The 24,668-nt window shown below is 43.5% G+C and overlaps 1 protein-coding gene across 1 annotated transcript in view; it reads right to left on the bottom strand.

Moving 5' to 3' along the window:
- Positions 1 to 24,668, bottom strand: part of WDFY1 (WD repeat and FYVE domain containing 1) — a 49,808-nt gene that overhangs the window by 8,709 nt on the left and 16,431 nt on the right. Inside the window, exons 4-11 of the mRNA XM_068279193.1 lie at positions 20,582 to 20,636; positions 20,081 to 20,231; positions 15,523 to 15,635; positions 12,566 to 12,692; positions 9,840 to 9,945; positions 6,974 to 7,075; positions 6,731 to 6,861; positions 3,147 to 3,255 (exon numbers count right to left, since the gene is read on the bottom strand). Coding sequence (XP_068135294.1) covers positions 3,147 to 3,255; positions 6,731 to 6,861; positions 6,974 to 7,075; positions 9,840 to 9,945; positions 12,566 to 12,692; positions 15,523 to 15,635; positions 20,081 to 20,231; positions 20,582 to 20,636 — 894 coding nt within the window. The remainder of the gene's footprint in view (positions 1 to 3,146; positions 3,256 to 6,730; positions 6,862 to 6,973; positions 7,076 to 9,839; positions 9,946 to 12,565; positions 12,693 to 15,522; positions 15,636 to 20,080; positions 20,232 to 20,581; positions 20,637 to 24,668) is intronic.

Here is a 24,668-nt window from a genome sequence, read left to right on the forward strand (position 1 = left end):
GCAATCCGCAAAACGCTAGCAAAACGCCTCATAAAAATAAAAAAAAGCGTTTAAAAATCTGCTAGCGTTTTGCGGATCTGCTAGCGGGTTTTGGTGTGCACCAGCCCTTACTTGCCTTATTATCTCCAGCATGATCTTAGTGAATTGAGGCCATTGACTGGAGTATTGAGGCTACCCATTCTGGTAAAAGCAGCAGATTTCTGGCAACACTACGGGACAATTACTTGACTCAAATGGTAACTGAACCAACTAGGGGGAATGCCTTACTGGATCTGATCATTTCTAATAGACCAGATAATGTATCAAATGTGCAGGTTCAAGAACATTTGGGAAATAGTGATCACAACATGATAACATTTGATCTGGTGACTGATAGGCCGTGGGGCAGCAGAACCCCTAAAACTATGAATTTTAGAAAAGCTAAGTTCAATCAACTCAGGCAGGCACTAAGTTTGGTGAACTGGGATAATGTACTACAAGGGAAGGACACTGCGTTAGCAGTCAGGATTTTCCGGACCGGATCCGGAATGTATACTGTACAAACGGAACGGACGTTTGGCAATCCAATGATCGTCTATGGATGCGTACATACTCGTCCGTTCCGTGCAGACCGGACACTTTTCCAACTTGCTCTATTTTTCACGTACGTCAGATCCGGCCGCCGCACCCGGACCGGATCCTGACTGCACCATCCGCACAGCTGAACCAATGAGAAACGGAAAGGAGGCAACACACTGGCTATAAAAAAAATCTGGATGTTCTACCCACTTCCTATGCGTTTTCATGGGCCCAGCATTTGAGGAGTGGAGCAGCAGTGACTTGTGGCTGGAGATATTTGGCAGCATGTCGGACGAAGAGGTGAGGCCCTACACACCTGAGGACCTGATTCTACAGGTGCAGCAGCTACCTGCCTGGTGCACCCACCATCTCCTGCAAAGGGGCACGCCTTCTTCCCACATAGTATAGGTAGAAATCAAAAAGGAGACAATTCCCAGGTAAAAGGAGTACAAAAACACTAGATCCATGGTCCAAACTGCAGTGTCTATATCTAAGGATGGTCTCCACACGTCAGGCTGTCTCCAACAATGACCCCAGTGCTTCTGCAGACCTTCCAGACCCCAAGAATTTATATAGTCTGTATCTCTTTAAAAACGGATCCGGATATCAACCTGATCACCTACTGATGAAAATCCGGATGCAAACGGAACGGATCCGGAGTGCAACCGTACGCAACCGGTCCGGATGCGCACGGAATGGATCCGGACATCCTTTCCGTTTTTTGCAAAAACGCAAGTGTAAACGGGGCCTAACATGCTCAGCTTTTATGAGGTAGTGAAAGCTAATGTGGATATTGGGAATGCTGTAGATGTGATATACTTGGACTTTGCAAAGGCCTTCGACACTGTTCCACACAAAAGTCTGGTGCAAAAGTTGAGGATGCAAGGACTGGGGAAGAGTCTGTGTTCATGGATAGGGAACTGGCTAATGGACAGAAAACAAAGAGTTGTGGTCAATGGATCATACTCAAAATGGGAGACTTAGCAGTGGGGTCCCCACAGGGGTCTGTACTGGGTCCAACGCTGCAGCTAAAGCGAACGAAGTTTTGGGATGCAATAAAAAAGGGAAATAAAAACTCGAGATGCTAGCATAATATTGCCCCTGTTTAACTCTCTAGTAAGGCCACATCTGGAAAATGGAATTCAGTTCTGGGCACCACATTACAGGAAAGATATAGCAGTTTTAGAGCAGGTGCAGAGACGAGCAACAAAATTGATACGTGGGATGGAAGGTCATACTTACCAAGATAGGTTAGATAAACTGGGTTTATTTAGTCTAGAGAAGAGACGTCTTAGAGGGGATCTTATTAACGTGTATAAATACATCAGAGGGCAATACAAAAGCTTGGCGGATGAGCTTTTTGTCCCTAGGCCTTCTCAAAGGACTAGAGGACATGGCTACAATTACTAGGTAATGCCCAATGATGTTGATCCAGGGATTTTATCTGATTGCCATCTGTCTGGAGTCGGGAAGGAATTTTTTTCTCTTTTGGGGCTAATTGGACCATGCCTTGTAAGGGTTTTTTGCCTTCCTCTGGATCAACAGGGATATGTGAGGGAGCAGGCTGGTGTTGTACTTTGTTCTCTGGTTGAACTCGATGGACGTATGTCTTTTTTCAACCCAAATAACTATGTAATTTAAACCAGTGTTTAAAATGATTGGTCCATTTTTGGAACGGCATACATTTGCATAAAATTTGTATCTCTTCAAACACTCCTACTTGTAACATAACAATGGCCCAAACATTCCAATTGATTGACAAAATTGGCAAAAATAAAAATATGAGGGGGGGGGGGGGGGGGAGATAAAGAAATGGAGGAATGGTCAGGTCAAATCTCAGATCTGCATCCCATTGGGGCACTGTGGCATAACTTGAGAAAGTCAGTACATGCAAGAAATCCCTCAAACATTAACACATAAATCTTGCAGGTCAATGTCAGAGATTGAAGTGCTTTTCTAAGGGCAGAGACACACTGCAGAGCGCCGATCGGTTTTTGTTTTTAAAATCATGCTCCCATTGACTTGCATTAAAAATTGCAGCGATCACAATTTTAAAAAAAACAAAAAACACTTTTTCAATACAAGACAACAGAAACCGGCTTTTAAAAAAACGGGTGGAAAAGCACTCTGCAGTGTGTCTCTGCCCTCAGAAGCAGCTTCTTAAACTTGTTTATGGCCAGATGGAGCAATAGCTGGTGTTACAGCCAAATGTGTACATACTTTTTACAGAGACTGAAAAGGCAAATCTTAATTTTTCTGCTATAGAATGTTGGAATTAAAATAAATCATTCATATGTCCAAACATGTTAAGGGGCCCATATACCTAACGATTTTCCAGCCGATATACAGCAGATTTGATCACGGTGATTGAATCTGCTGTGAAATCGTTGCGCAAACAATTGATTTCTGTCGGGGGGGGGGGGGGGAGGCAGCGACAGCACCACCACAGATTGTGATCGGTTTCATGATTGTGATCGGGATCAGATTCGATCAGAGAGGGATCTATCTGTTGGTCGAATCTAATGGCAAATCGACCAATGTATGGCCGCCTATAATGAAAAACCAAGCAGATCTTCAGCCATGCCTACCTTAACTAGCCGATCTGTTCCACACGTGACCATCAGTGATCTGGAGATGTCCATTGTCATGAAACAGATGTTGTGTTTACCCTCGTGGAAGGTAGCCAGGGGTGTCCGACTTCATGAAAGAAATGAAAGCATTACTTTCTTTGACCAAAAAAATAAATTGTAATTCCAGAAGAACCTTACAGTTTTACATCTAATATGCATCATAATACTGTACGCATTTAACATTTAATATAACATCTCTGAATTCACAAAAAAAAAAAATCTGAAATGGTGAATATTTATACAAACCCAACAATGTTAGGCCTGCTCTACAATCTCCAGTCATCTTAAAGTGTACCAGAGCTGTAAATATAAGAACCACCGATACTTACCCGTTGCTTCCTCCTGCAGCATAAGCACATGTAAGTCCCTTGCTGTCCTCCCGCGGTCTGCCATTCAGCCGCGATCAGCCCCGGTAATAGGCTCAGTAGTGATCAGTCTGGGCTACTGCACATGTGCAGTAACCTAGGCTGATGTGACTGTGCCAATTACTGGGGCTGATCGCAGCTGAACGACGAGGGACTCCTACGTGTTGTGATTTCTTGGCTTTTTACATGTTTCTGTGGATCCAAGCATGCAACTGCACTGATCCCCCCCCCAAAATTGGCAAACCTCTCAGAAATCCAGACACTAATCTGTGTCCTGCTATGGTAGTTACATGGATGTGAAATTTATTATTTTCTATTCAACCATTATTAATCAAAGCCAACGGAAATGGTCACTTCTGACAGTTACACAAATGTATCCATTTTACATTTGGATAAAGTGAATAATAAAAACTGTGGACTAAACGAAAATACTGAGGCCTCGTTCACATTACAAACGCGGACGGGCACGCACAACGCAATGCGTACGAACGCACGCCATCCGCGTTTGTATGCGTTGCGTGGCTGATCCCATCACTGAAAAGTGAATGGGACAGCCACGCGTTTTAGCAAAAAAATGCGTGCAGCATGCGTTCCCGGACCGCACAGGTCCGGAACGCATGCAGTGTGAACATCAGACAGTGCACTCTATGCACTGTCTGATGTCATGCGTGTCGGCCACCTGCACGAGTTTCCAAAACGCGGCTGGAAACGTGTGCAGTGTGAACGGGGCCTGATTGTTCTGGAAATTGTTTCCATACAAAAACTTTCCAGAGTAGTTCATACTTTGTGTTTTGATAAGAAAAACAGATTTTTTTAGTGGTCAAGTAGTACCATGAAAAACCAAAAACCTCAATTAGGGTACATTATCGCAAAAAATATCGGGACAAAATTAAACCAAAAGCCTGGGTGGATGGTTTTGTTCTGGTGTATTGCTCTTCAGAGGGCCTCAAACATTGTTAAAAAGGAGCCCAAACATTTATAGATGGGCACCAGATGTGGCTAAAAAACAATCAATCCCTCTGAGATTAATCTTGCCACACACTAGATAGATTCGTAGACTTCAGCAAGACATCTATTAGTAAGATTTATCTTCCAGATGCTAAAAGTCAGTCATTTTGTCCCTCACTGCAGCCCCAGTCTTCTCCAGGGTCCCGCTGGCAGCCTCTAAGTATAGTATTCTGCGCATGCAGGGGCCCACACCGCGTGAGAACACACCCACATCACCGGGAGCATACTGTGCCTGCACAGTACGCTACTGACATGGGTGTGCATGCGCAATAGATGCCGATCCTTACAGGATGGCAGCGGGACCCTGGAGAAGACCGGAACTGTGACAAGGGACCAAGATCACTCCTAGGGGATGAAAGACGACCCAGGTAAGTAAAACTAGATTTAATTCCTCATCTTGGAAATCCTTTAAGTATCCATTCAAAGAATATTCACAGTTGGTGTGTCTTCTCTCCACCGTCAGTTGCTCCTTCAAGTCTCTTCTCTCCCGGGGTGCCACAAATACTAGAGGTCAAATACTAGAGGCCTCTAGTGATCATGCAAGGTACGTGCCCCCTAGTGTTTTGCCACTAGTGTTTACACAGGCAACAGAAGACACAGGAAGGAGAGTAGGCGGTGAAGAGAAGACACAGGCCAGCGGATAAGTGAGTGTAAGCTCCTACATAGATGGGGAGACCTGGGAAACCCAGCAGGAAGTGCACATATTTTCAATAGATTTCATGCTTTTGCTAACTACAGGATACATTCACCAATGCTCCAATGTTAACTACTGGATACATTCACCCATGCAAACTTAAGGTGCCCATACACTCGTCAGATTGGCAGCAGATAAATAAGAAATGCATCTGATGATCTATCTGATGCGTTTTTAGAACATTTTTTTACCAGGATAGAATTCCAATAGATTTCAGTTTGAAATCTATTGAAATTCGATCTGATGGCATTTTTTTGCCATCAGATTTCCATTAAGGCCAATGCAAACTGATAAGCAATCTCATCAGATCGACCTAAATTTTCCACCCTGCCAGTTCGATGGAAATCCATCGAAATCGATAGAAATCGGCCATCGATCGGTCGATTGGCCAACCGATTTTCAATCGATCGATCGATCGGTCGGCAAGAAAATCGGCTGAGTGTATGGGCCCCTTTACAACAATTCAAAACTTTTCTGGATACAAGTGGGACTTGTCATAATAGCCACGCTATTACGAAGTCCAATACAACAGACACGTGTATGCACTGTAATCATCCACAGCACTGCAATGAGCAGTGTGGACCTAGTCCAATTATCCTGGTTTCAGTGTCAGAAATACTTCTAATATCCATAAGTGGGTGTATATTGGTATGTAACCAGTAATGTATAGCCTAGGCTATGATGTCATACATCCTTCTCCAGAACAATTCCACAGCGATTGGCCTTGCTAGCAGTCAAGATGCCAGTATCCCTGATAAATGTGAGAATGTAAATCGGGGCAGAATGTAAATCACAATGGGAAGACACTAACTAATAATACATGCCTATGGAAAAACAATCAATTTTATTATATTACACTGTATACACTAAAGTTTCTCTAATGTTAAATACTTTCAATTGAAATATTGAAACTGAAAAGAAATTTAATTTTTCATCCACCTTTAGGACCGTAGTACACACTGCAGTTTTTTGTTTTTTTTTTAAGATTTTCAGCAATGCGCTGTGACAAACTACAATGGAAGTGTTCTAATTGCAGTGATTGTCCTTGAAGCAATGTTGCAAAATAACACATTCATTCGAAAATCGCTTGGGAGAAAAAAAAATTTGCTTTGCAAAAACGCAATTGCTAAGCAACTGCAACTAGTATGAACCAAGCCTTATGGTGGCCATACACGGTACAATAAAAACATTCGATTTTCCCGTTTATTCAATCTAATTGATCGAATTGAATGAAAGTTGAAAATATTTTTTTTTTTCGCTCAAGAAATTCGAACGATTATCCCGTTTTTTCGGGAAAAATGATCGGACATGCTGGAAAAATCTTTATATTCGATCTAATGGAATAATCAAACTAAATTATCTAATTGAAAAATTGTACCATGTATGGCCACCTTTAGAGTCCATAGCAAGTATGGCCACAGTGCTTCAGTAATAAATACAGCATTGGTTGTTCAGCTGAATCATACTGTACTCACTCCTCTTCTTTGATGGTCTCATAACAGGAGTCACAAACCCGCACCTGGAACTCAAAGCCCATGATGGGGTAACTGGATCTTTTGGAGCTGCATTTTCCACAGACTGCCTGACCACACTTCCTGCAGTGGTGCTGAAACAGAGAAACATGGCTTTATTGTATGGTGTTTATCAGGAGCACATGGAGAAGAGAAAAAAAAAAGTGTTAGATAGAGAAAGTGAGGAGTATTAGTAACTCTACAGACCTGTCTCAGCCCTAGTGTCTTTGTGTCCCACATCTGCTTAATGTTCCAGAAGAAAGGCTGTGCACACTTCTGACACGAATCACTTTCTAACCACTGAGGAGCCTTGAAGTCATCAATGTGAGATACAGGAAACACAAGCAGTGAGTAGTGGTAAGTTATAGCAGCCAAAACGCTATATAAAAATACTAAAATAAAAAATCTAAAAAATCCCCAGTAGTCAAATACAAAGAAAATTACAAAGCATAATAACGTAGATTTTTTTTTTTTTTTGCGCATTTCTCTCTCTATTGGAGAGATCTACCCATGGCATGTTGAGGAACCGGAGGCGAAAAACATGGAAGCTGCCATATTTCTTTCTTTTTACACAACCACAATACCAGTTGCCTGGCTGTCCTGCTGATCTTTCTGGCCACAGTTGTGGAGCAAAGCATGCAAGCGACGTGTCACTGGTGCCATTATAGGGGTTTCTTCCTGTGTGGCAAATGCTGTGTCTCATAACTATGACACCATCTAGTGGCGTCTTGAGGCACAGCTGCATCATCCTTGGTGCACATATCGCTATTGGGAGAGGGGATGGGGGTACTGGGGCACATCTGGCTACTGGGGAGGGGGCTTATACGGAAGTCAATCACATTTTCCTGGTTTCTGAGGGAAAGAGGGTACCTCGGCTTATACATGGGTCAGCTTATATGCTAGTATATACGATATACTGCAGAGGGCCTACAGAATTAAAACACAGTTAATAGATAGAGTCAAAGGGGCTGGCACTGTGGGTAAAAGCCTTAGGGGGGGTTTCCAACACGGTATTGGGGTGCAGGGTATAGCCTCTTGCGTGCACAGATCAATGAACTAGGTAGAATATGTAATAAACAAAAGAAGAAAGCGATCCTGCACTGCTCCAAGGCTCTTCTTTATTGTAACTCAGTCAGTTTAAATCTTCATCCAAAAAACATACACGTTTCTCATAGAAAGGCAAATGTAGCAGCTGCCACCCCCACATTGCCCACAGCCAGGACCTCAATAGGGTATGTCAGTTACATTTGCCTTTCTATGAGAAACGTGTATGTTTTTTGGATGAAGATTTAAACTGACTGAGTTACAATAAAGAAGAGCCTTGGAGCACTGCAGGATCGCTTTCTTCTTTTGTTTATTAGAATTAAAACACATTAGCACTGTCCGTGGGCCAATTGTTATTAAAATGACATTTTCAACAACATTTGGGCACATAAAAACCAATTAAACCTTTCAAATTCCTGCAATTATAGAGGGGACTGTACTTAATAGGGATCAAAAGCAGAGAGATGCTCTTTGCTGAATTGCAGTCAAACTTGGCTACACAGATTGAGGACAGATGAACTGGCTAGCATAGAAGACTGGAAGTGCACGGGGATTATTGGCACTCTATAAGAGGTGAATGCAAAGCTACTTGGGTCACCACCAATTACTGGGGAGTCTATGCAGATAATTTTTAAATGCAAAAGTAGTTGCCAATTTAAGCTAGTGAAGTATCACGGTCACGCTACCTACACGGCAGTAGGAAGGATTGCACAAGTGAAGAGCACATGCTACTCTGACAGGAAGTGTATGTAGCACATGCTACTCTGACAGGAAGTGTATGTAGCACAGGCTACTCTGACAGGAAGTATACTGCTTGTGCACAGTAGGATGTCATAAATCCGCCCAATTTTGTGGATTCAATGCAATGCTTTATCTGGCCAAAAAAAATTAGAGACACCCTCAAATAAGTTAGTCCACCTTTAGCTCTGATAATAGCAGAAATTTTTCTTGGCATGGACTCAACAAGATGCTGATACCGTTGCGGAGGAATGTTGGCCCATGTTGACATAATGGAAGCTGTAAGTTGGGTCAGATTGGATTGTGGCGTTTCGAAGCTCCCACAAATGCTCAATAGAATTTAGGTCAGGGCACTGAGCTGCCCATGGAAGCAGGTTAAACTGTGATAGATGTTACTCAAACCAATCTGAGACCAATCCATCACGGTGGCAAGGGCCCACAACAGGGGTCTCTTCCTATTTTTCTGTGATACCAAAGGCACTCAGCGGTCTCCAGCGGCTAAAGCCTACTCTATGCAAAGTCCGTCTTGTTATGTGTTGTGATAGGCTTCGTGATGTACCTGCATTGAATTCAGCTGTAATTTGTTGTGTTGTTGCCTGTTGCTGCGGACTATGGGCTTGAATCACAAAAGCGTGATAGCACAGCAGTTATCACGCGACCTGCCGTGCGCGAAGGTTTGCGCGCGTAAAGGATTCCGTTCGTGTGTAAAGGTTTGTGAATGTGGCAGATTGCGTGATAACCGCTGTGCTATCAGTTATCACGGTTTTGTGAATCAAGCCCTATGTGCGCTACTCACCTTTCTCTTTCACTAGCCTTTTTTCGACCAGAATAGTCCTAAATCCCTTGAAGTTTTTATATTAACTGCCACTCTCTAAACACCCGAGATACTATTGGGTGAGCAAATCCTAAAGAGACGTAATTTCACCAACAATCATCCCTCGTTCAAAGTCACTTAATTATTTTGTCTTATCCATTTTGACATTAACTTCCGTGAGAACTACATCGTCCGAAGCCAAACGTTCCCTATATAAGAGATGCCACATTTTTACATTACTCTACGTCACTGTTGGACTGGTTTGGTTTACTTTCAAATAAGGGGCGTGTCTAATTTTTTGGCCATTCAGTCATAAATACATTAAAACGTTTCTAACAAATGCCAGGTCTTCAAAGCCAAGATGTTGCAATTTTCTTACAAAGGTTGTGATTATGAAACCAATGAAAGGGCATTACACGAACTGCCATTTCCTGAGTGCTGGAATAAAAACAAAGCAACAGTGAAAGCAGGACTCACCTCTTCCCTCTCAGTATCCATATTCCACACACAGATTCCCCCATCCACTGAACAGGACACCAGCTGGCGTGTAAGCTGCAGATAACACACTCCCTGCACTTTGTCACTGGGGAGACACAAAAACCACCAAACACCTTTACAGCACTGACAAGATCCTCCACTTGCTAAATATCTAGCTGTACAGACAACTCAGCCAAAAGTCTGCCAGGTAGCCTTCAACACTTAGGCGGAGCGGATATTGGATACAGAAGACAGGGAATTTCTGTACACACATAAGCTGGATGGCCAAAATTTATCACAAATTTGAGCTGAAAAAAACGTTGCATTTTTTTGGGCTATAAGAATCTTTCTCCCCAAAATGTATGGGGGGAAAAAAGTCACTGTGTCTTCTAGTTCAAATGCAGGGGGTTCCTGACTTGCGAACGCCTGCCAAAAAAAACCTCCAACTTGCCGCAATGTCAGGGACTCCCTGTACTGTTCCCAAGCAGAGGACGACACAGGGGGGGAACTGATGACACAGGAGGTCACAAAGGGCATTGAGGAGGACACAGAAGGAGTCAAGGGGGACAGAGGAGGACACAGGGAGACACAAGGGGTACAAGGGGGCATGAGGTACAAAGGGGGCATAATCCACAAGATGCCCCATCACCATGGATACACCAGGTTTAGTACATATTTTTTCCCCTGGTTGTTGTCCTTTAAACTTAGGTGCGTCTTATAGTCCGAAAAATCTGGAAATTGTCTGTAATTGTCTGTAAATCCCTCAAAATCCACTCAAGTCTGCAGTTACTATGGAAACTACCCAATTCAATATTGAAACAAAATTCTGTATAATTCAATAAAAAAACAAAAAACATACAACTTAAATATATAAAAATAGAAAATAACCATGGTCATTCTACACATAGGAGAAAGGAAAATGTCCGCACTCACCAACAAGTAGCTTCCATACACTTTATTAGACATCCATATAAGAGCAAAGAAAGGCTGACATGTTTCAGACAATTGTGTCCTTATTCATAATTGTGCCCTCATCCTGCACATACTATGAACAGGGGAAAGTGAGGTGGAAAGGGATGTGGCCAAATCAAATGCAAAGAACACTCCAGTCCACGTGCGGGTGATTAACAGCAGCGCTCATGCAGGCGCAGTAGAGGACGACCTTGCAAGGGCTGGGAGCGGAGCAGCGACAAGGGACATGTCGGCTGCAATGGGCTGGATAAGGCCCCGGGGTAAGTAGAGCTTGCCTAGCTTAAATTGGTTGATATTTCCTTTAAGATTGGCCCAGCATGCATATAACCTGAAATTTAGACTAAAAGCAACTGGAGTTCTTAACCTTTAGAAGGAAACCCGAAGCGAGACACATAAAAGGCTGCCATAGTTTTATCCTTTCCAACAAGGCACATTGCCTGGCTGTCCTGCTGATCCTTACCAATACGTTTAACCATGGACCCTCAACAAGCATGCAGCAGATCAGGCGTTTCTGACAAGAATAGCTGCATGCTTGTTTAAGGTGCATCATTCATCCACTACTGACCAGAAATATCAGGACAGCCAGGCCACTGGTATTGTTTAAAAGGAAATACATATAACAACCTTTATATCCCTCACCCTATGTTCCTTTTAAATAAAGAATTAGATATTACTTAGCAAGCTCATGGTGAACCAGAACTCCTAGGAGTGTGGAAGGGGCTACTAAGGACCTTACCAAAATGTAATGCAAAACAAAAAAAAAAAGTTTGCCTTCTTAAAACAGAAGGTATTTGCAATTTTTCAGATTGGAGTGAATATTTGATGTCTCCCACGATGCATAACTACTGAATATGCAAATTATCCTTTGTTGTCCCTGTAAGGTAAACACACCATCAGAACAGCTGGAATGCAATGATGTGTCAACTTGTTAATTGTACCAAGCAACAATAATCCAACATGCATACAGACTGTTTCAGATTGGTTGATCCTCATCAGTGCATGACATGGATTCATGTGGCTCTATGGGGTAGGACTTACACCCAGAATAACAGATTGCCCAGCAAGCTCATGGTGAACCAGAACTTCTAGAAGTCTGTAAGGGGCTACAAAGGACCAAAAAGCCCTCACGTGGTAGACATCAAATGTTCACTCCAATCTGAATAAATCGCAAATATCTTCTGTTTTCATGAAGGCAAACTTTAAGCATCCAACCAGCTGCTCTTGGTCTAAATTTCAAGGTGTATGCATGAATTGGCTGCTTGCATGCTGGTATGTGTGGACCAAACCTAAGGATGATTGTGGTGGGTTGGGTAAATTTGAGAATGGTGCAGCACTTTTGGAGATCTAAGATCCTCCATTTTCTTTGGCAGGTTTTTATTGCTGTTTGTTATGCCTTGCTGCAAGTGTAAGCGTTGAGTGTAAGGGTTAATTCTGATTTCCACTTATAGTAATGACAAGCAATGTAATGTCTTTCAATCCATTGAGGACAGAATCCATGTCTCCATTAGTGACATGCCTCATACACCGAACTATGTGCATTGACATTACGTTCCTTCAAGTTAATGAGTCTAACAAGGCAGCTACGTAATCCGTGACTCTGGAGTGGACGTCATTCTATACCGCTCAAACTAAATTAGTCTTGGCCCAGGGCCAGACGCACCTTCATGCTGATGCTAGATGGATGCTAGAGCAAGATGGAGCTGTGATGCACAAGAGAAAGAATGTGACAAGCGAGTGCTCTGTAAATCTCTTACTGATGTCCTTGTAGAATCAGCGTCCGTCCTTGTCGTCCGCCAATATCCCATAATATAATACTGTGATCTGATGACCCAGAAAAGAGATAACGCTGCACAGGATCCCAGAACAGGCAAGAGATGCTACCTAAGAAAACAAATTAAGTAAGGTTATCTCACAATCACATGCTCTAAGCATGCCATAAAAAAAGTAAGCAAACATATATTGCATAATTGACTAGTAAACATTCAAATCCAGATGCAGTGAAAGTAGAAACCAGGAACAGGCCTAAAGCCTCAGACATGTTACGGCCAGGGGCGTAGCAATAGGGGTTGCAGAGGTAGCGACCGCATCGGGGCCCTTGGGCCAGAGGGGCCCCATGGGGCCCTTCCTAAACCAAAGTATAAGCTGTTTATTGGTCCTGTGTTGGTAATGATCACTTCTATAGATGCTTTGAATGGTAGTAATCATTAAGAAGCTGTTCCCCATCCCCTTCTGGCACCTCTGACACTGCAGATGACCTTGGCAGGTTTTGTTGCGCCGTATCAATTGCTACGTATAGAGTTCTTGGGGGGCCCCAATGTAAAACTCGCACCGGGGCCCCGAGATTCATAGCTACGCCACTGGTTACGGCTTTCATTTTGTCAGTTTTCCCCCTTATTCCATCACTCATCTTTTCCGGTCATTCCTTTATATTTGTCTACTGAGTGCTCCAAACTCAATAGAAATAATATGCAGGCTCCCAGAATGCTCCAGGAGCAGAATTCCACATAGCTTATCAGCCTAGGCTGTGACATCACTAGAAGGGCAGGGCTACAAACCAATATAAAGCAATATACAGTATAGATATAAGGAGTGTTTCGGATGCTGACACTTGAATAATTAACATAAACTTGAATAATTTACTGCATTCTACTTTACGTCACTACGGTACCACTTTACACCCCTTACTGTTTATTAATGGAATTAGGAAACATTTTGAAAGGTGACAGACACCAATAAAAATTACAAATACATGACACTTTTCCACTTGATCAACAATCAAAACTGTTTTGTCCGTTGCTGGACTTAACCACAGAAATATTTTTATTATTTGATATTTGTTTACATACAATGTGGTCCTGAAATCTACAAATACCTTATTTCATAATTATCACCCCCTACCAAGGAGAAGACTCCAGTTGGGGCTCTTCTGTCTTGTTCCTCCTTAGTAAGCATATCCTACACTACAGTGTTCTCCCCAGAATTTTTTTACAACCGGGTGGCATGAAAAAGTAGCCAAGTGGGGCGAGATGAGAGTATGCAGGACTGGCACTTCTCTGCACAACTCTGCTTACAGCAGAGGAGGAAGTGAGCTAATGACAGCCGGGTGCTTACCAAAAGTAGCCGGGTGGTGCACTCGGCTAAAAGAGCCTGGGGAAAACACTGCACTATACTATACTGGTAGGTAGCCATTTTATTAAACTGGTCCCGTTGTATATGACCATGGGAAGACAGATTGTAAGCTGCTTTCGGGCGCAGGTACAAATGTTAATTGTTTTAGGTCCTTTGTAAGTGCTGTGCAGTAGGTTAGTGCGTCGTAGGGAGAAGAAATGTACGGACATTTTATGAAAGTGGTGGTCAGCTGATCATCATAAGGCCTCTTGCACACTGCATGCAATTCCGATTCCACTTTTTAAAATCTGTTTTTACATCCGATTCAGATTTTTAATCTTTACTGCATGCTGCATTTCTTTGATCCGTTTTTCTGTTGAATGTATTCAGGGAAAATCGGAATTGAAAATCGGAATCGCAAAACGGATTTGCAGTGTGCAGGGGCCTAAAAGTGTTTTTCCTCTAGAAATAATGGTACTTTTATGCTAATCTGTAGATTTTCACATTTATAGAGCATTGGTCACATCTTCCAGTTTCTGCCCATCTGACTTGGCTTCCAGGATGGCCATATTCATAACAGAGCGATTAGTAGGTACTTCAGGCTGCAGTATAGGGACAGAGAAGATGAAGGCAGTGGAGTAGCAATAGCGGGTGCAGAGGTTACGGCCGTATCGGGGTCTTTGGGTCAGAGGGGCCCTCTTTCTTACACAGTATTCGCTCTTTATTGGTCTTATGCTGATAATATGCACTTCTATAGATGCTTTGAATAGTAGTTATAAACACACTGTTCCCCATCCCCTTCTTGCAACTCTTACACTGTGGCTGTCCTTGGCAGGTTTTGGTGCGCCGTATCGATTGTTGCGTATAAAGTGCTTGGAGGAGCTTATCAACTACGCCACTCTATGAAGGCTAACATAGAAGTAAACGAATGCTTGCTGCGCCCTCTCAGAAAAGCCAATAACAGTTACAAAACTCCCTTAGGGGAAGGTTAGTGCGACATGTTTGGTGAATTTAGTAGCACCTAGGTGCTTAGTTTACTTTAAAAGTTTATGAGCACAGAAAGAAGTGGTCTTTCCAATCAGGTGTGTTTATGAATAGAATCACTAAAGGCTCATACACACGCCTGACTGAAGTCAGCTGAGGCGGCTGAAAACGACCACCTCAGCTGATAATCAGGCATGTGTGCACAGGCTTGCGATCTGCCTGGCTGATCAACTCACCTCCAGCAACAGCCGATCCCATTGTTCATGCCGCTCCCCAAGCTGCCACGTGATGTCACCCAATCACTGCTCTCCCATCCCTCCTTTACTTAGAAAAGCGTTTTAAAGCGCAAAGCACAGGGAAAAGGGCTTTAAAAACCTCAAATCGCTCAGTGCTTGCGATAGCGCTGGTGATTTATAATGTGAATATAGCCTTAGGGTCAGCAGGGGTTACTGTAGTGCAGCTGGTCAGTGAAGCTTAGAAAGACTAGCTTAGAGACATCTATGGTCCATAAGACGTCCCTGAACTATAGGCACATAAGTTTAGTATTTTTCTTTTTTTCCCCTAAACCTAGGTGCATCTCTTATTTCCGGAGCATCTTGTATTTCGAACAATACGGTACCTTCATGGCCCTTAAGCGTAGATATAACAGTACAGTTGCCCTTCTCCAGCTTCAGTAGTGTAACTTGTCCAGAGAAATCCCCAACAAAGGCATAATTGGTTTCGTCATCGTATCTGAACAAGTTAGTCAAGAATCAATCAGCGGGCATAATACAAAGACAAGTCTCAACAAGACAAAGTACTAAAAGGGGTCTATTTATATAGTCCTGAACTAGTATTAAAATATACAATAATGTATTGTATTCACAAGAACTTAAACACTAAAACAAAATGGAAAGTATTTAGGCAAACTAATTAATCAAATTGTATAAAAAGTGTGTAGTTGTTAGCATTAAACAGAACAAACACCGATAAACATGATGTATAAATAAGTAAGAAAATGTATTATTTATATAGAAAAAAAGAGTTAAAGGATACCACATCTGTGTTGCGTGTGCGCTCCATTACACCAAGCGTCACATGATTAGCATGTGACGCTCGGTGTAGTGGAGCGCACACACAGCAGAGGGGACAGCGTGCTTCTGAGCCTTGCACTATGTGCCGGCCAGAAGTGAAGGGGGAAGGACATACTGCGCACACAGGGCGCAGTATGTCTGGGGCAAAGCTCAGTAAAGTCGCCGCACACCAGGATCTATAGATTGAGAACGGCGGCAGATGGAGGGGGGCTGGAGGGACAGCAGGTATGTGCTCATTACACCCTACACAGTGCTGCAATCATTTCTACCACAACCGTTCGGTTGTGGTATCCTTTAAAGCAAATCTAACAAATTTAGGAGACCACTGTGTGTGGTGTGTGTGGCTCTAACGGTAAATAGAGTCTCAGAATCTTATTTTCAGTTGATGAAAATATGAATTTATAAGACTGAAGTTTAAACAGCAGCCATATCAGTGTGATGTAAATTCTGCAACAAAAAAAAATTCTCTAAACTTTACAGCCATGTGTTATCAGGATTGTTCCCTTAACCAAATAGACATGGATTTACACCAATTATTAGTAGGACTAGTGGTATTTTCTGGCGTATAAGACTACTTTTTAACCTAGGGAAATCTTCTCAAAAGTCAGGGGTCGTCTTATACGCCGGGTGCTGAAACTTCCGAGCCGGACTGGAGAATCTGCAGTTGCCGCATGCGGTGGGGGGACCTCAAAAACATCCGCGGCCACAGTATGAAAGCAGCAAGGGTGGTGCTGTCCAAGTATGGTAGAAGAAAATCCACTCACCATGATTTGTGGAAAGAAGAAGTGACTTAACACGGTCCCGATGAGGTGAGGGGGCACCTCACTGGGAAAGTGTAAGTGAAGGGCAGAGCAAGCTGCAGGCGTCTGAGATGCCCGTGGTATGGAAGAAGAAAAAAAAAAAAAGGGGAGAGAGAGATAGAGGGGCACCACTGTGCCCAGAAAAACACGCGTCTTTCATCCGTCTAGCCCGCCCTTGTATGTGCGAGATCTGAGAGGCAGAGAAGGAGGTAATAGTATACATAGGCAGGCCAGACTGGTGAAAGGGGCGTGTTTGCGCTACCGCTTTGATAGCCTTGGAGACAGTGATAGCTGACCAATCCAAACAGCCTTTGTATGCAACAACCAGCCAATCACCTGTAAGGTACGTCGCTTGCCGTGATTGGCTGGTTATTGTATACTGGGTACCACATACAGTACAGCACCAGTATCTGTACCTCTCTATACTGCATGTAATGTTATCGCTGCTTGCGTTATGCTGTTCCATCACCGACCCTGTGTCAAAAATAATTCCGGGTACACCCCCAGTTGTACTTGGCGAAATAAATGATTCTGATTCTATACAGTATAGCACCAGTACATACAGTACAGTATACAAATGTCCAACAGTCAAGAGAGATGGTCTTATATGGCGAGTATATCCCAAAATGTATATTTTAATAACTGGGAAAGTTGGGGTCAGCTTATACGCCCAGTCATCTTATATGCCGGAAAGTACAGCATCTCTGTTTATCTTTCCTATGCATCTCTTCATGTCAAATCATTTGCATAGATGAAAACACTGTTCTTAAAGCAATCATGAAGTTAATGGAAATTTCCTGCATGGATAAGATGAAATCTGCTAACATGACATTGAAAGGAGCCGATACACAGGCTGAGCTCTATCAGACAACAGAATGTTTCAGAAGACCTCATGATCGCATAACAGCTGACTTCTATCCACATCTCTGTCTACAGGAATTAAAGGACAACTGTGGTTTCCTTTTAAGCAATACCAGTTGCCTGGACATCCTGCTGATACTCTGCCTCTAATACTTTTAGCCATAGACCCTGAACAAGCATGAAGCAGATTAGGTGTTTCGGACATTATTGTCAGATCTGCCAAGATTAGCTGCATGCTTTTTTCTGGTGGTTTTCAAATACTACTGACGCTAAATAGACCAGCAGGGCTGCTAGGCAACTGGTAGTTTAATAGAAAATAAATATGGCAGCCTCGATAAACCTCTCACTACAGTTGTCGTTTAAGAGGAAAAAGCCTGAAACTGTCCTCTTCCTAAGTTTGTTCACAGGTCAGTGTTTAAAAAGCCAATAGACATACAATTTATGAGTTTAGTTCAATGCCATTTTATCAATGCAATAAAAATGATGCCAGCTAGCCTGTTGAGGTATACAAAAAGTATCAAGAAACCTCCCCTTTTCTATTACAAGCCCTGCCTGTAGGGACGCATTTAGGCCTATTTCATAGTTAACTGACAAAATTCATATCTTAGCAACAATTCTGGCCATTTGAGTAAACTCAGTAATTCTATCCTGAGTGCACCCTGACCAAATGGGATTCATGCCTGGTAAGAATACATAAATATACGTAGACAAATGATGAATTTGTAAGCGAGAATAGAAGTTTTCCATCTTAAAAGAAAATGTATTTGCGATTATTCAGGTTGGAGTGAACATATGAGGTGCCCCACAATGCATCACTGCTAAATATGCAAATCATCCCTGTTGTCCCTGATAGTTAAACGCACCTCCAGAACCACTGGAATGAAAGGATGTGGGAGAAGTTTTTGTACAGGTGGTGTCATTACATAAAGAAGTCCTTGCAGCACCAGCCCTACCCAACCACCATCCTCATTACCCTCAGCACTTTGGAAAAGAAGCATCTGCACTGGGGCTGCTGCATAACTCACCAGCACAAGGTACATTTGGAGAGACAGATGGTGAGAAAGATGGGGGTACTTCCCCGTTTACTGGCACAGACACCTCCAGCCTTTCCTACTTTCATCCAGTATTAGCCTCAGGTGTGCAGCTGGGAGACAAGGGGGTTAATTACCCAGATGTCCGGTGCTTCTATGCGTATCACATGCTCACACATGTCCAAAGGGACGCATTCCACGACTCAATGCCGCACTTCCTTCTTCCGGCAGAAGGAGGAAGTATGCAGTATTGAGCCGTGGAATGCGTCCCATTGGACGCGTATGAGCGTGTGAGACGCATAGAAGCACCGGACATCTGGGTAATTAACCCCCTTCTCTCCCAGCCACACACCTGAGGCTATTAAGCCTCATTAGAATCACGAATTCGGCTAGTTATGTACTCCTGAGCCCATCACTACCTTCATCTGCCTTCCCTCAGTTTTACCCTTTCCTCCTCCCCACACTCACATTTACACTTCCCTCCTCCCCACACTCACATTTACACTTCCCTAAGCCTCCTATTCTTCCTGCACTAGCTTCCAGCAACAGCTGCTCACCTCTAGCAGATGGAACTCTGTGGCTGGTGTCCATACAGACAGAGCATGCTGCATTGCAAATTACAGACACCAGATGACAGCAGGAACAATGACTGAAGATGGCTCTGCTTATCTATAGCATCCTGCAGAGTTTAGCAACGCTACTGTGCACTGTGAACTCAGATGGGCCAGCCAACCCAGCTTAGCACAGCCTGTGGCCCGATAGTGGGCCACGGACTGGGGGTTGGGGACCCCTGCATTAGATGACTACCAACTGAGGAAAAGCACACTGCTGCTTCATTGGACGTTTTTTAGCTGCCTTTAAAGAGTTCTCCTTTATACTTACTTTTATTTAGTGGATTTGCCTTAGCAGCTGAGCCACTAGCGTGCTGCATTTCCTTACATACAGGTATTAAGAACTTCCAGACCGCAAATATGGAAGGGAAAATCAGCTTATATGATGATGGCAATTACTAAGGAATCTTAAATATTTCCTCTGCTTGCATATGAGCAGAATAAATGTAAAGCGTGGTCTAAACTATATTTGCCAGAGGTGGGCAGGACAAATTTGGTGAAGATGGTTTTGCACCTGTAAATACCACAGCACTCCCTGGTCTATCAGCCAGGCAGATCGATTTGGCCGAGGGCATTGTTCTCCCCACTCACTCCCACACTACATTGTCGACCCTCTGCCACCCCACAAAGCAACAGAACACATTGCTAGTCTAGGACTAGCGATGCAACTGCACAACCTCGGTCTTGCAATGTCGGCCAAGGGATCATTTTGCCTTAGTTATGTTCTATGTACATGATGCAGAGGGGGCAAAGTCGAGGCAGAAAAGCTCTCAGAAGCTGACAAAATGTTGTAAAGGATACTGGAGGCAAGATGCCCAGGAAGAGAAGGCATATCTGCCCACCAAGGAGCCGCTCTGAGTGCACATCCATGTGAGATATTTGTCCTGTCCCGTGCTGATGACCCATTCGGGCTCCGGAGAGTACATGACCTCTGTCACTCGGTTCTGATGGGCTGTTCAGGGGGAAACACAATTACCTGTTAGCGAGAAAGTCTGAGAAGATGAAAACAGAGGATACTTAGTAATAAAGCCAAGGGTATAAGATGATACTTAGTAGACAAGACAAGACAAATAACATTTATATTGCGCTTTTCTCCTTGCGGACTCAAAGCGCCAGAGCAGAGCAGCAGCCACTAGGGCGCGCTCTATTGGCAGTAGCAGTGTAAGGGAGACTTGCCAAAGGTCTCCTACTGAATTAGTGCTGGCTTACTGAACAGGCAGAGCCGAGATTTGAACCCTGGTCTCCTGTGTCAGAGGCAGAGCCCTTAACCATTACACCATCAGCCAACTGTAGTAGACCTACCTGGGTACGTCTTGACAAAGTTCATTTTGTTATAGTCATCAGCAACAAGGAACTCCTGCATTGAAAAAAAATATGTACGGTTACAATAACCTTTTGTTAAAAGCACAGAAATGGAAAGACTGAAGTTACAGCAAAAAGTCTAACTTAATTGTTTTCTTTCTTGCTTGGCAACTTTCCGTTGCACCTCACCACCACCACCCAAAAGACACACATTAACCACTTAAGGACCGGGGCTGTTTTCTGTGATCTGTGCTGCGTGGGCTCTCCAGCTCGCAGCACAGATCGTGTTTGCAGCAGTGCGATCAGACTTCCCCCTCCCCTTTTTTTCCCACTAGGGGGATGTCCTGCTGGGGGGTCTGATCGCCGCTGTGTGGCTGAGCGGGGGGGCTCCTCAAAGCCCCCCTCCGCAGCAATTCCCAGCCTCCCTGTCCTCTCCTCCCTCCCCTCCTTCCTATGGGCGGCACAGGACGGCGATCCGTCCTGCGCCGCCTCTAATAGGCTTCAGCCTATCAGATGTCGGCAATCGCCGATCTCCTTTACGGTGCTGCTGCGCATCAGCGCCGTATGATGTAAACACAGGGGATTTCTTCCCCGCGTGTTAACATTTAGCTTGCGAGCCGCGATCGGAGGCTCGCAGGCTGTTCACGGAGACACCCTCCGTGAACTGACATGGAACGGCCGCTCGTTTCCATGGAAACCCACAAACGACCAGCCGCCGCCTATCGGCGTTAGCTGGTCGTTATGTGGTTAAGGATAAGTTCACACTATGCCAGAGTGATGCCATATCCTTACTACACAGATGTGCTATACCACTCCAGGGTCCTTTGCAAGGTTGCCACCACTTCAGGATGCATGCGTGATGCCAAATGAATGGAAACACAGTCTGCTATCCAAAATAAAACCATAACAGTCAGGAATCCTCTTACAGAAACAGACAAAACCCAGATGAGATGAAACAGATCCAGGTGAATCAGCTTATAGAAAACTGCTTTAAGTATGCTACCTCTATCAAAATACAGGGCAGTGGACGTAAGGTGAACCAAGCCTAAGTGTTGCAAGTTTGCTAAAACCAGCAAGGCAAAAAAAAAAAAAAAAAAAAAAAAAAAAAAAAAAAAAAAAAAAAAAACACACACAACAACATTGACAGGTGAATAAAAAGAAGAATTATTTACATAGGATTTGAGTGAGAAAGACAGAAATAACCAAAAAGGGGAAGTACACAGACTACTGTTAAAACAGCAACACATAAAAAACAGTAGTTAGCTCAGCTAATAAGCTTTAAGAGGTCAAGTTTGCAGGCAAAAGAAGGCTCAATAATTGGGCAAGAAGTCCCCCCATCTATATAAACCTTATTCTCACAGAATTCAAAAAGGTCCACAGAGGGGTCCTTATGTCTAAAGAGTAAAACCAGTTTCATATTTTTACTTTATTTTATTGATCCCATACGTTTCCTGGACCCAGACAAAAGCAGTCTAAAGTACAACCTGAACTGCTGCTGGGTGACTGTGTCATTGCAGCAGCGCAAAGAGACTGTATATGACTCCAGGAAATGATGGCCTCTTGTAATCTGGCAAACACATTATGCAACTGCTTTGGAGTAAAAGACCCTGCAATGGACACCTGGATCAGCAGTGTGCATATGTTCAATACAGACATGTTACCCCTCCAGCTGGGCCAGGCATAGTCTGAACCAAACCTTCCACCTATATTTTGCATGCTGTGCAACTCAGATCTATGGCGTGTGCAAGAATAGAAAAATGAATTTTACCATGGTTACAGAGTTATATTCATAGCATGGCCCTTGTACAACCTTGCATTATTTAGTAGAAAAAAAACGAAAAGCTGTATCTTGTTAACAGAGGTTTTAAACAGATCTTCAGATGTCACAAAAGCAAATTCTAAAAATATAGCCAAAATAAACAACTACCGAACTTGAAAAAGCACCTGAAAGAGAAGCATATGATAAAGCCAACTCTACACAAGCTACACATTCATCACTGAAAAATGAAGATCAAGTCATCAATAGTGCATCCAAGCTAAAAAGTAAAGAGTAACTACATGCTTTTAAATGAACAGTACTGTTGCACCTTAGAAGCCTAAGGCTGGTTTCACATATGGCATGCTGCGATTGTCCTGTGGCAGGAGAGCCCAGGGCTGGACAATCGCACCGCACCATTGCCCCTTGCACTTTCTGTCTCAGGTCTTGCAAGATTTGGTACTGCAGAAACAGGTGCAAGTATGTGCACTTTTTATTGGCTGAAAAAGCTGTCTGTGGACCAATTTAAATGGATAAGTACTCTGTGGGAGTGTGTAAACGCTTCCTTGTGTTTGGCATTTTGATTCTGTGGTTGTTGTGGGTGATCTCCCTGGTGGTGGGAGCACTGGGGTCCACCTGTGCTGCCCTTTGGTGTTGCATGTGGAGTTGGGGTCCTGGTTGGTGGAAGAGCCTGGGGCCGTTGCCTCTCATGTGTCCTAGTGTTTTGCCCCTTGCACATTACCCTGCGGCTGAGTGCGCCAACAGGGTAATATGCACAGCTCAGCCGCCGGACAGGAAGTACGTCACTGTGCTGGACAGAAGTAGGTCAACGTTTTTTGGCCGATTGACGCACGTGCATTGCACCGACACAATTTAAACAGATTGTTGCGGTACCTTAGACTGCAATGCAAATACCTGCTCCTCGGTACCTCTCAGCGACACACTGCAGAGTCTGTGTCCTCAGAACTACTTCCGCCCCATCTTGTTGCATGGCGGGTAGTGTGGCTAGTCTCATAGATACTAATGGTCACTGCAAAGGGGGAGTGTACCACGACACGATGCAGTATGAGTGAAAGAGGCCTTATCAGGGCCGGCGCTACCATAGAGGCAAAGAAGGCAGCTGCCCCAGGGCCCCAGAGCTTGTAGGGGGCCCCAGTGGCTACAAGAGGAAAAAAAAAATTTCAAATCGGCCTTATAGTTTTTGAGAAAATCGATTTTAAAGTTTCAAAGGAAAAAAAAATACACATTTAAAAACCTGCCGACTTTAATGGTTAATAGCAAATCCCCCTTAAATGCTAGAAACCCTAAATTTGCAGGATAAGTTAAGGAGATCATTAGGGATAAGAGGAAAAAACATTTTTTCAAAAAGAACTTATAGTTTTTGAGAAAATCGATTTTAAAAAGTTTCGAAGGAAAAAAGTATACTTTTAAATGAATGCGGTAAATGTCACTTTTAGTAGCAAACCTAACGGTAGTGTAATTTTACATGCATCAAACGAAAGCGCAATACATTTCCTGACGGGGATTCCAGGGGGTCCATACGCAGCCGCAGCGCTTTGGCCAGGGATCGCTATACAGCCGCAATATGGCTGTATGAAGATCCCTGGCATTTTTTCCTATTTTCCCCCAAAAAATTTTTTTTATGTTTAGAATGTGGGAATTTTTTTGTTTTTTTTTAAATTATGTGGGGTCCCCCCTCCTAAAACTTTTTAACCCCTTGTCCCCCATGCAGGCTGGGATAGCCAGAATGTGGAGCTCCGACCGATTGGCTTCACACCCTGACTATACCAGCTTTAAAAAAGGTCCCCTAATGCCGATTTTTGTTCCGGGGTATATGTTGGGGGGGCCCCCCAGGTTTATTTTGCCCTGGGGCCCCATTGTTGCTTAAACCGGCCCTGGGCCTTATTGTTATACCTCACGGCTACCCCAACTCACATTCCTGCAAGGGCCCTCCACAGCACTTTTTTCCTCTCAGCAAGTCCCGCCATTCAGGCATTCATAGGCAATTTGTTTAGAATGAATGCTTTCCTCAATGTAATAAGTACAGACAGATACCATCCATCATGCTAATATGGAGGCATCTTTCAGACAATAGTATGTCAATCCTCAAGCCAAATAACAGTGCTGGTCTGTATCATGCAACTGCAGCATCTGTATCTAGTCACAAAGCTAGGACCTTCATAATTACGTACAGGACGTGAGGTATAATTTTACAATGGGCCACTGACAATCCTTTATGCACAATTAATAATGTAATATTAAGCACTGTTACGCACTTTTAGTAAAGTTCCTCCATTAAAAGTGTGTGTCCCCCAAACATATACTGGTCAA

The sequence above is a fragment of the Hyperolius riggenbachi genome, chromosome 4 (assembly GCF_040937935.1).
Source record: "Hyperolius riggenbachi isolate aHypRig1 chromosome 4, aHypRig1.pri, whole genome shotgun sequence".
Lineage (NCBI taxonomy): Eukaryota > Metazoa > Chordata > Amphibia > Anura > Hyperoliidae > Hyperolius > Hyperolius riggenbachi.